Genomic DNA, 12,862 nt, shown 5'->3' on the forward strand with positions numbered 1-12,862 from the left:
TGTGACCACAACATCTCATTTTAAATGCTGCAGATCTTGAGCCCATCATCCAGTGATTTAAGGTTATGTTACATTCATACACATTAAAGTTTCAGTTAATGATGTTTGATTATAATTTTTTCCATCACATCAATAATCTGTTTCTACAGCAATTAATTTTGTTTTCATGGAAAAGATGCATGTGGTTGAATGTGGGAGGAAGAGAGAAGAACTGTAAGAAAAGGGTAGGCTTTAAATATATTTAAATAAATATATTGCTTATACTTACTGATACAGGTAGTCTCTACACTGGGGTCAATGCTAATTGCCTTTGCTCTCACATAGGAAGAGATACTGAATAAATTTTGAGGACGAAGTTTTGAGGGATGTCATCATTCCCAGAGTTGCTTATGTGTATGCTCGACTTACAGTTATATAGTTTCACCAACACTGTAAAAAGCTATCTGATGTCAGCTTAACAGGAATCATCATTTAGGCCCTCTGAATAATGACTTATCGTTTGAAATTGCTGGAATGCATTTACCTGCATTTTGCCAGTCAACATGGTATTTGACAGCCATTCAATTTCTGCATTAGGTTCTTTGCAGCACCATGGTTTGTAATTTTCTTTCCTGTATGCATTTTAGCTTTCCATATAATATATTTTTAAATGGTTTCTACAGAAACATTTTTTAGACAGATTACAGTACTACAGTGGCTTAAATTGAGGCTCACTTGGTTCAGTTTTTAATTAGACATAAGCAGACCTTTGCTCCTAGCATTTTGACAGCCTCTTCTGGACAAATATTTTATAGTTCCATGTTGTACATTTTCCCCCTATATTTTCATGACGAGTATAACCTTTACTTTAAACTGTCTACAGTTATTTTCATGGTATCGTTTTAACTTTGGTCTGGCTGTTTCTCAAACAGAATATACTCTTGCCCATTTCCAACTTGCTTCAGTTGGACGTGTCCCTACTTTAGCTGCTTTACTTCAGCAGTCCCTAAAATCCTCAGAGAGATTATATTACTCAACTGTGGTCCGTTTTGAAGAAAGTGCGTTGTGTAGTCCAAGCTGTAGAGTCACATAACTAGTTTATAAGCTCAGTCAGGTCATTAGATGCATTTTGCTTGCAGCCTTTTCCATTTGCTTTCAGTTCTCTTCAATTTCAACAAATCTAGTTGCTTGTTTTGTAGACTGTATCTATTAGGCCAGGGGTTGTCGACCAGGGTTACGTGTTCCCCTGGAGGTACCTGGAAAGGTGCTAAGGGGTACTCACAGGTGGGCAGGGACAGAGCGCCACCACCCATCACCCCACACTGCTGCCTCCCAGGAGCAGGGCCGTGGGAAGGGAGAAGGCGAGGGCAGTGGCTCCCCTCTGTGGGCTGCACAGGTGCCGACCAGGCACAATGGGGGTGGGGGGGGGGAAGAGGGAAAAGCTCGCACGCGCCCGCCGCCACCCACCACCCTGTGCCGCCGCATGCAAGCCCCCGCCTGTTCCACATCTGGCCACCGCCAGCAGAAGGGGTACACTCCTTAAAAAAAAACACAACAACAAAAAACCACCCTGTGTTAAGCTGATGGGATAAGTGACTTGTTTCAGATCTGTACCTGGACTATTAGATCCAGAATAAAGGATATAGACAAAATCATTACCATTCTTTCACATTACAAGTTATACTGCCCAAGTCTCAAATAAAGTTTTTACTAGAGGCTCACTGACTCAACATATTATTTGACTGGATTATTCTAAATACATACCTTAGCCTATATTGTATTCAATTCAAAATTCATTTTAAGCTGGTTTATTTTTCCACAGATTTCATAAACACTAGGGCTGGAAGGGACCTCGTAGGATCACTGGGTCCAGCCCCCTGCCCAAGAAGCAAGAACTCAGCTAGGGTCAAAGGATCACAGCAAGATAAGCAGCCAAACATTTCTTTAAAATGTCCAGAGTAGGTGCTTGCACCACCTCTGGGGGGAGTCTGTTCCAGTCCTTGGGGGCGCAGACGGTAAAGACGTTTTTCCTTACGTCCAGCCTAAAACAGTCTTGCAGGAGTTTGGGACCATTGGACCTTGTCATCCCCTGGGGTACGCTGGCAAACAGGCGCTCCCCCAGATCCTGGTGCACCCCTCTTATGTACTTATACGCTGCCACCAAGTCACCTCTGAGCCTGCGCTTTTCCAGGCCAAAGAGTTCCATAGCTCACAGCCTCTCTCCATAAGGCCTGTTCTCTTGCCCTCTGATCATGCGCGTGGCTCTCCTCTGGACTCTTCCAAGCTTCTCCATGTCCTTCCTAAACTGTGGAGCCCAGAACTGTGGAGCCCAGAATTGGACGCAGTACTCTAGCTGCGGCCTCACCAAGTCCGATTACAGCGGGCAGATGACATCCTGAGTCTCGCTCAAGATGCGTCCGTAGACGCAAGCCGGAGTTCTGTTTGCTTTGCCAGCTGCAGTATCATATTGGTGGCTCACGTTCATCTCGTGGTCAATCTCGACCCCCAAGTCTCCTTTGGTCATGGTGCTAGAGAGTATAGCACTCCCAAACCTATAAGTGTGATGCGGTTCACCCCCCCATCCCATTCCTCCCCTTTCCAGGTGGAAAACGAAATGCACCTTGCATTTCTCCATGTTTTTAAAAACGGAAAAATCAATTATAATTTCAATTTTAAAAAAGTTAAAAACTCCGATTTTTTTTAATTAAAAAATTTCAATTTTATCCGTTCTGGTGCTCAAGTCTCACCCAGCATAAAGACCTCAGGATGCTTAGTGAAGATCAGTTATTCACTTTTTTGCACTGATGTTTTTCTAATCGTTCATTATATGGCTCCCTGATACTTTCACTACACAACAGCCCGTCTGCCAAATGCACCAGGGATCCTTATGCAATCATGTAAGGACTACTGTAATGCATATGCTTTATGAAACAAATAAACCCTGTTTCCTTATATATGTACTCACAGATGACATTCCCATGCAAACACACTCTCTTACAGACAAACATATAACAAACAGAAGGTTGGCATATCACTAGTAAAAACTTAGAACACAACAGCCAGAAAAATCTCGATGGCATGCCCAGTTCCTGCAATCACGTTACTAGATTGTGCCTAAGACTTTAAATATCTCTGAAACTCGGGAAGTCAGACAGAGACAGACAGACCAGACAAACAGATTAGAGAGTTTTCAAAATATTACCAAAAGGCTTGTTTATATTCCTACCAAAGTTCTAACCGTTTTCTCTCAATTTCAGAAAAAGCTGAGGTTTTCACATAAGCTTTCAGCCAAATGAATGAAAGTCTGACAAGATTATAAAACAACAACTGGAAAAAATCCTTATGAATGTAAATATTTCAACAGCCTTAACTATAAGAGTCATTAAACAGCCCCTAGGGTTGTTGGTTGTAGCCGTGTTGGTCTAAGGACACAGACAGAAAGACGGACAAGGTTCCTTGGGTAGATGGGATACCTTTTATTAGACCAATGAAATGGTTGGAAATATTGTTCTTTGCAAGCTTTCAGGCACAAACACAGTTCTTCAGGCAATAGGGAGAGTCTGTTGGATTCTCCCTATTGCCTAAGGAGCAGTGTTTGTGCAGAGACAAAGTGCAAGCATACACATGTCCATGTCCATTGTCCTGGGATAAATCCTACAAGTTTCCCAGGTAAGAGCTAGGAACAGTTTATCCTGGGATAATGCAAAATTACGTCTGTGCAGTTATTTTAGGAACTGCATCACTGAATTGATGGCAAAAAAGCAGCACTCGTTCCAGGGTGGATTTTATTTAAATCAAATAGATTCAAATTAGGATTTAAATCACGATTTAAAATCACTGGTCAGAAGCCTCAATTTAATCATTGTTTTCTATAAAAAGTGCAATCTTGTTGTTTGATCTCCTTTATTCATTAAACTTCTTGAAACTTTGCACTTTTAGAGAGAGGTAGGAGCTTGACAAACTTGCAGAGAGACAAGAGGGCTGATGGGTAGGTAATCAGGCCTGTTATTTCTCATCTTCATATAGTGTTAATAAGGATGTTTATCTCTGGAGAGACAAATCCAGTTTGAGAACTGAAACGAAACATCAGAGATCCTTAATGGGACCTCCCAGACCAGGGGTTCCCTGGGCCCGGCAAACCGAGGCCCAGCAGTCACAGCTGACCAGGGGGCAAACCCTGCGCCGCCGTGGGCCCTGCAGAAGGAGCCGCAGCCTATCCGTCCGGCCCTGGGGGGGCCGCTGTTTGCTGGTCTGCGGCCACTTCCAGGCCGGCAGCCAACTCCCCACAGCCCGGCACAGGGCCGCAGCCTGGTGATTGAGAACCCCTGTTCTAAACTGAGGACAGTAACATTGGGTAGAGTGGTTTTCTTTAATATTAAACTTTATTAATGTATAGAGAAGCCTCTGGGAACCCCGTAAGATTGGGCCCCTAATATAATCCATGGCAGGTTGCGACTTATTTATGAATACTTTTCTAAAAAAGTTACATGAATATATTGTCTCAAGTAGTATACAATTAGAAGCTATAATCCCTATTCCGCGATGATACCTTTGAGCTTTAACATATCTTAAATTAACCTTTTTTTATAGCTTTTTTTAAAAAGCAACTTTAAAAAATAAATAAAATATTTTAAAAAATTTAAAAGCGATTTTTTTTGTGTCACTGATTTTTATCCACCTGCCACTCATTAAATCCTGATTAGAAGGGCAATGTGTGTACATGCCAATCCCAGGATAGTTTTGTTCCAGAACAAGCCAAAGGCACAACTTATCTAGGAACAAAAAGCATCATCTGTTCCTAGCCTGTGGTGAATGGCACATTGGAAATTCTTCCCAGAGACTGACATAACCCAGTAGGACTACAATAGTATTCTCCCCGCTTGAGAAAGCAGATTAAATCGGTTAGCCTCAAAGGTAAACCCCATGTTCTTTCACTATTGTTGTTTGAGTAACCTAACACAATTGAACAAAACAGCTGTTCAGCCCTCCAAAATGAGGACCATAACATTATTAAATCCAAGCACCTCCACTGGGAGGCCCATCCACAGCAAACTGAAGGTACGCTTCCTTCCTCCTTGAATCTGCTATTGAAAACATCAATCCTCGGTCAGCTCACATAAGTGAGCAAGCTGGCAAAGCGGAAAAACCAGGAGACATGCATGCAAGTTTCCACCTGGGTTTGATGCCCTAATGAGGCCTCCCCATCCAAATGATCTTTTTGTTTTGTTTTTTAGTGCTGGCCAACATTTTCTGAACAATTTTTATTCATATTAGTCCGTTACAGAAATTGAATTTTTTGCATAAACTTTTCAATAAACATTTCAAGTTTTCTGTATGCCGTGGCTTCAGGGATTATGGAATCACAGAACTGGACACCAAGAGATGAAAATACAGAGCATTTGAACTCAGGCACAGCCCCAAATCCCTTACTAAGTCATGATAATTTCAAACTCCTTCAGCAACGCTTACTCTCCAATCATATTTTGCAAAACCACAGCCAAGCCAGTAAAAACTACTAAAATGATTACAATCAATTAGTAATTAGGGTCATCTTTAAAAAGACAACTTGTATATTTCCTTTTTTAGCATCCCTTGGTCTCTTTTGCTCTGCCCGTTTCCAGTTGGCTGAAACACTAAATGAATCTAGTCTGTAAAACAAATCTGAATTTATATAATTTTCTTGATTGATATGTGTATTAAATGGAGAGCTTAGAAACTCTATCCCCTGTATTACATCTTTATAGATTTTTTAGTGTGAAGCTTAAGAGCACTGGTCTACTGCACTTTTGAACTTGCCTCTAAATGACTGTAGTTTCTGAAGGCATGAGCTATGTTGTCAATTACATCTGCAAACCAATCTAGGAATGATTATTTTCAAAAATTTCACAGACACCTTAAACATTTCCTGAAGAACTGTGCATTCTGCAAAAATTACTTGTTTCATTTTTTTTTGTTATCAGCTTCAATTGCTCAGGTCAGTGATTTTTTTTTTTTTTTTTTAAATCAACCAGAAAGGTGTCAAATGACATCAGAAAACAAGGCCAAAATCAGATTACTACAAAAAATAAGTTGTTAAAAATGCTAGCCAATTTCTGAAGTAATACGAAAGTTGTTTCATTTTTCAGTCAGCTCTAGACCGTTTATATTTTATGGCAGACAAAGCCTAAACCCAGGCAGAGTCTAGAGTACAGGTTTCCCTCAATTTATTCAGGGTCTGTATATGCAAATTCATTCTTAGGCGATATGCATTTTTAGACCCCCAATTCACCATAATGCAAGGTAAATTTACAGCTGGTGTCGGCTGCTAGAGCTGCTGCAGCAGGGGCTGGGGCGAGTGGGAACAAGTGGAGAGCCAAGCGGCACGGTACGGCAGTTTGTCCACACTCACCTTAGCCCCTGCTGCAGCAGCCCTAGGAGCAGCCGGCACCAGCTGCAGAGGGAACTGTCAGTGGGTGTGTGTGTGGGGGGGGGTGCCTCTTACTGCTCTGCACCTCCTCGGAGGGCTGCAGGGCTGTGCATGCCCCCAGATCTGTGCGTGAGGTAACAGCAGGGTGTTGCTACAGGACGGGGCTGGTGGCAGCACTGGGCTGTTCCTAGCACTTGGCACAGCCCGCCTCGAATGCCAGGAACACCCAGTGCCGCTGCTGGCCCTAGCCTGCAACAACAGCCTGCTGTTGCCCCGTGCACAGATCCGGGGGCACACACCCCATGGGAAGAGCCCGGCACAGCCCCCCAGCCTGCAGCCCTCCCAGGGGGCACAGAGCAGCAAGATGGGCCCCCGCCAGCCCCGCACCCACTGACTGTTCCCTCTGCTTTGCTCCCTTGTGCAGCCTCCAGAGTGGCACCCCTCTCCCTCCCCCTTCACTAGTCCCAGCCTCACTCCCTCATTGCCATGGGAACCTATCCCTATTTGTTACACTATAAAGTGGGTTCACTTTATGCAAATTTGATTTATCCACCTTTCTCCGGGAATGCATGTACCACATAAAATCGAGGGAAACCTGTACCCCATTCACAGCCTTCTCTAAAATTTAAAATGTGACAAAAGGTTCTCTCTGGGGTTACAATTTTTAAACCTAAACAGAATGAATATATATTACAGAGCTCTGCCAAAATTCTATAAATTACAGTACATTTAATATTAAATTCAAATTAATTCCTCTATAATGCCATTTCTATCTCTCCTTCCCCACCCCTCCAAAAAAGTCTGCAGTTCTTCCAAGGTAAAAAGTTACCACAATGAGGCAACACATACCTTTTGGAACACAAATGGATGAAAGCTAATATTATTACCTGGAATATTATATTGATAGTAGTCCGGATCCTCCGATTCCTCTTTTACGGTCACTGTTGCCATTTCCAGTGAAATTCCTGCATAGGCAACACAAGTGTCTCACATGCAGACAAATGACAAAGCAATTCCAAAACAAAACTCTGACTTGTCTCTATTGTGTACAAGAAGAAAGTAACGTAAAAACGTCTGATGAGCAAGTATATAAAAAAGGGCATCCAAGGTTTCAGATACCCATTTTCTTTCACATCAAAACAAGCTCACTATTACACTATTTCTTTCTTCAAACTAGCTAGCCTTGCAAACTCAAGCTTTGATCAAATAGAGTCAAGCTGACTTCCCTTCCTCCCAATTTATAATAGCCATTAATAAAGGTTCTGCATCTCCACCCCCCAGCATTTCTAAACTAGATTTTGCTCATCGATAGTTGTACACATTAAGTTCAGAAAGAGCCTCGAGATTTCTGGAACTCAAAAATTTTGCTGAGGACAGCAACAACTTGCAGGCCTTGAACTGATCTACATTTTGCTAAACAATGCTCTCAAATGCTCATGTTTTCCAGAATGTTTTCAAAGCACCTGCAAAACAGCAGAAGAAGATCCAGCTGTTCTAGCAACATGAACAGCAAACATCAACTCTCCACACTGTCATTTTACAAAAAGACAAAACACAAAACCCCACAAACAAATATCAGATCTTTGTATGCATTAAATGAGCTGGAAGCATTTATCTGCATAGGATTTGTTCACTTACATTATCTGAGATGAAGACAATAAGGACTCAAACCCAAGTTTCAAAGCATTAAGCAAAAACTAAGCATTTGACAGGGACTGAGCCCTAAGAAATCTAGCTCAAGCCAGTGAAGCATTAAGGGTACTGGATAAGCTCGAGTGCAAATTTATAATGTTATCAGCTGCTCCATGGTATTAACTCCGTAAGAGCTCCTGGTAAATGCAAGATCTTACCCCTCACGACTGAACAGTTTTACACACATTTTTCAATCCATAAAGAGCAGGTTAGCACAATTAGGTCCTACTAGGAGATGCAGCTAGCCGTGTTAATCTGGAGTCAAGCAGAAAGCAGGGTTGATTTGCACCTTATAGACTCCTCAATCACACTTTCATTTAAATCCAGCTGTATTCTTCTAATGCAAATCATAGTAAGTGTTGCAGAAGGCAAGATAGATTTGCACCTTATAGACTAACAGGCTCACTGTTACACTACTTATTTCTTCAAGCCAGCTATAGCCTTGCAAACTCTCTGAATACAGGCTGTTCACACAGAATTTCTCACAAAGATACAAAGCAATGTTACACACCAGAATCCTCATTTGGTTCTGTTTTCACCTGGACAGAACTGCAACTAAACAAACAAATTAAAAAATAAATAAAATTAGATTTTAAAAGAAAAGGAACATACATAAGGCTTACAGAAGCTTCCTCATATGTATTTGTCTAACAATAATAATTTTATTGTACCACCTGCCAACTGGGGAAAAAAAGTAAAGATGTCATTGTGAGCTAACTGGCCAAACTTATGTGGCCTTCAAAACGCTAAGTCCCTAGCCTCACCTTTTTGGAAGATACTGGGTATCATGAGCTCACTGCTGCACTGGTTTTTAGATGCATTTAGAAACTCAAAAACTTTATTTATAATGCTGTACTGTAAAACATTAAAAAGACAGTAGAAAAAACAAGTTTGTTGCACACACTTGTGACATTATCAGTCATTTGCAACCTACACATTCCAGCAATCATTGGGCTGAGGGGAATTTCAACTTCCAGTGAATTTGTGAAGAGCTGTTAGCCATACAAGTGGCCAAGAATGGTCCGGAAATTTGACTTCATGCCATTTTTTATCCCAGACAAATAAAAGTTATTTGCAACTCAGGTGGAAAGAAAAAAAAACAAAACAAAAAACTACATGAAGAAAGGTATAAGCCATGTAAAAATATACAGCAGACACCTGTACCACATACACAGGTTCTATATGTTTTCCTTTATTAATAAATCCTAAGACATGAAAAAAGAGCCCAGAGCCACTACCTATATACATATTTTTGTTTTCAAACAGAAGAATTAAGTGGGGGAGAAAGTTTTACCTTCCACCTGCAGGTGTAACTGTATGTGCAGAATCTGTCATATGAATTCCTGAAAATAAACAGCAATCTATAAAACGTTCTTCATACACTATTTACATTATATACAAGCATAAACGTATAAAAAATGAGAGATATACTGCTTTGCGAAATAGGAGTATGATTGCATTTCACATATACCTACAGAATGGTTTCCTCTATACAGAACTGTAGAGAAAAGATTCCTCATTATTATAGTGTTTTACATATTAAAGCAACACACATACATTATTTCAAAAGTATCTGTCAATGAACATTTTATGTCATCTCTTACACAGCTGTAGTAGAAATTCTACTATCAAAGATAAGTGAATTAAGTCTGAACTTTGCCAAAAATCAAGTGGACACTTTAAAAATTTTCCCTGCCTCCCTCTCCAATACAGCAGAATGCATAAATTTTCAAAGAAGAGCTATGAAAGTGGTTACAAAGTAATTTATACATTATATAACAACAGACATCTAACATCATTTGATATGCTGAAACTCACCTTTTTTCTGAAAAAGATATTTCATTTACTCATTACTATCTGTACCATTTCTATTACAGTCAATTCACCTGAGGATAACAAGTATGCCAAGTTTCCTAACTCGGCACCAGTGGATGGTTAAGTGATCCAAGATGCAACCCTTCTGAGGATCTTGTGCAGTAGCCCTTCACAGAGGACAGAAGTAAATGTAGGGCTTTAAATAGGCTGACATGAAATCCATGTTCCTAGCAAGTCCGTTCTACTTTGAAGAACTCCCTTTCCTAACTCATGGTAACCTACCCGCATGGATTCTTGGAATTGCCCTACCCACAGGTTATCCCTGAAAATATATATCCCCTAGATTATATTATTAGGTGCTGCAAAACGTAATGTGCTACGTAGTCTAAGCAAAGAAATGGGGGCAAGGAATTCCCCACTCCTAACGCATACCCTGATACTGACTCCTTTTTTGGAGATCCAGATTTTTAAAAGGTATGTAGGCCTTGCTTTCATCAGTCTGACTAGTTTAGAAGCTTGACTCAAATTTCAAATGCCAGCTGGGATTTTAAGTGCTGAAACACCTCAAAACTTTCTGAAAGTCTGAGCTTTAGCTTTTCTGTGGCTCAATTCTGCTTATGTGAAATGGGGAAAGGATAAACAACTCAGTAAAACGAGGTTCTGTAGGAGGATGAATGAACTCTCTCTTCATTAAGTGTTCATTACAGAAGGTAGAGTAAACAATAATGGTTTCATAACTGAATTAAGTCACACATCTCTGCAAAGCAGGGCAATTTACTTACAAATGCACATTTAAGTATTGCACAAAAGCATCAGACGTGATAACTTGCATTTTAGCTACTGTCTGAATCCGTTTTTGTTGCTGCAAACAATTTCACACTTACCTAGGTGTTTCTTTGGCTCAAGGAAAGGCCTGCATCAAAACAAAAAGAAATCCATAATCTGAAGGCAGTAATCAATTTATTTTGTAGCATAAGTAAAGAGGCAGCATTTGTTTAAACAAAGCAGACTGTGTGCATTTAATAACAGAATTCAAGGTAGCCCTGGAAAAATATCAACTGGCTCTTCCAATTTAAATGGATGGGGGATAGAAGGGGGAGAAGGTAACCTTTTGATGATAAATGAAATCCCCGATTTATTTTCCAAAATCCATTTCAGTGTTGAAACATCATAATTTGCTGGATGTTTAAACGCGAGTCCTTCTGGAAGGCCCTGCACTACAACTGCAGACTGGTCCCTTTGAATCTTGTCGTATGGCACAGGGACTACTGTGGACTTTCCTAAAGCTTTACCTGGAGAAGAAAATAAGTTGTTGGGAGATCTGAAATACATAAGAGTTAATACAACACAAGCTAGCCTTTATATTTTCCCCTTCTTTGTTCCAAGCCATAACCCAATGCCCCTGACCTAGGTTTCTCCCAGCTGTATGCTCCCCACCACGTATCTGGTATTCCTATCTTCAGTTCTTTCCACTTGGAAACATAATTCTAGGCCTCCTTAGCCAAGAAGAGGAAAGCCTTAATACATCTGCCTTAATGCATCTTCCTCTGGAAAGGAATATGAGAACACACTTTCCCTGTAAGACTCCCAAGCCTTAATGTCCAGGGTGAAAGCAAGAAGAGAAAAAAAGGCTATAACCCAGGCCCAGAAACTTAAGCACAGTTTTCTTATTTGACAAAGAAAGATGTGAAATAAACAAGAGCAAATATTCTCTGAAGCCAACAACTAAAATTAAATTAAACTTGTGACCTCAACCATATGCTAGGCTGAATGCTAGGACTATCTATCCTACTACAGAAGTCCCAGGAAGAGTTATTTCAACTTTAATACAGTGGTTACCATAGCAAAAGCAAAAGAAATCCTCCACAGATTTTTTGAGAGCTTCCAATTCAACAGCATCCACTGTCAGCCGATTTAAAGGTGATGTTGTCTTTCTTTTCTGCAGTTCTGCAGCTTTTTCTTCTTCAGTAACACCTGTAAATTATTATTAATCAGCATCAGAACAGAAAAAACAATACTAATTCCCTTAAACTTCTGGGACAGCTTTGGAGCCACTGCTGTCAAAGGAATAACTGCCTTACAGGCAAACATGCTGATCTACAGAAGTTACAGATAAACACCACTACTGTTGTATTCTATTTATGAAGGTCATTAATATCATCCCTATGCAAAATGATGATGAACTAGAAGAACCATCCAAGAACGTACTTTATGCATGAAAAAGTAGGAAACACTGCAATAATCTTAAGAGAAACAGTTTAACAGAAAGGTATCAAGAAAGATGGAGGCAGTCGCAGAATAAGTTAAAATGCCTATGTTTAAGGAGTCTGCCAACTCTCAAATTGTATTTCTGATGTCTTATTCAGCAGTTACATTATACTCTGTTCTGTTTACATTGTATATGCTTAACTGATTCTTTTTGATAGCAACAATATGATCTCCCAGTACAACTGCTTGTACATAGCAAAGTTCTTTCATCTTCGCAATAGACATTTTTAAGCAGATGTCTCCTTTTGCTGAATGAGAGTGCTGTCAAGCCATTACTAGGCGCAGCTGATAATAAGATCTAAGCTCTTTTCCTTCTTCTATTCCAGTGTAAGCTTTTGTACTTCTTCTGTTCTCTGAACAAAATCTCACACATGCAGAGTGAGGAATACCATCTCTCTGTCATAAAAATGGTGGATGAAAACTTCATTTCAGACAGTCAGCTTAACTTCCCATCATCTGCATCTTCCAGAGGCTTACTAATATATTCCTAGACTCTGATATAAAAGAAGAGCCAAAAAATGCATATCTGTATGTGTATACAAAGAGGAGATATGCTGGAGCTGCCCTTACCAAACATAAAATAGCAGTTAAGTGAGAGGTCTGAAAATTTTAAATTTGTACTGAAAAATATTATCAAGTTACTACTAGAAAGTATATACAAAACCAGCTAACTCATCACGAGCAGAATATTTGGGGGGGAGC

General features: G+C 40.3%; 1 protein-coding gene across 9 annotated transcripts in view; it reads right to left on the bottom strand.

Annotated features, from left to right (window-relative positions):
• The window catches only part of GTF2I (general transcription factor IIi), a 120,690-nt gene that overhangs the window by 85,898 nt on the left and 21,930 nt on the right, over positions 1–12,862 (bottom strand). For all 9 annotated transcript variants that reach the window (XM_019511394.1, XM_019511392.1, XM_019511395.1 and 6 more), the window contains exons 4-9: positions 11,732–11,866; positions 11,001–11,184; positions 10,777–10,805; positions 9,372–9,420; positions 8,589–8,632; positions 7,273–7,350 (exon numbers count right to left, since the gene is read on the bottom strand). In XM_019511394.1, the coding sequence (XP_019366939.1) occupies positions 7,273–7,350; positions 8,589–8,632; positions 9,372–9,420; positions 10,777–10,805; positions 11,001–11,184; positions 11,732–11,866 (519 nt within the window). The remainder of the gene's footprint in view (positions 1–7,272; positions 7,351–8,588; positions 8,633–9,371; positions 9,421–10,776; positions 10,806–11,000; positions 11,185–11,731; positions 11,867–12,862) is intronic.

The sequence above is a fragment of the Gavialis gangeticus genome, unplaced genomic scaffold (assembly GCF_001723915.1).
Source record: "Gavialis gangeticus isolate Ggan-Ray unplaced genomic scaffold, GavGan_comp1, whole genome shotgun sequence".
NCBI classification, from domain to species: domain Eukaryota; kingdom Metazoa; phylum Chordata; order Crocodylia; family Gavialidae; genus Gavialis; species Gavialis gangeticus.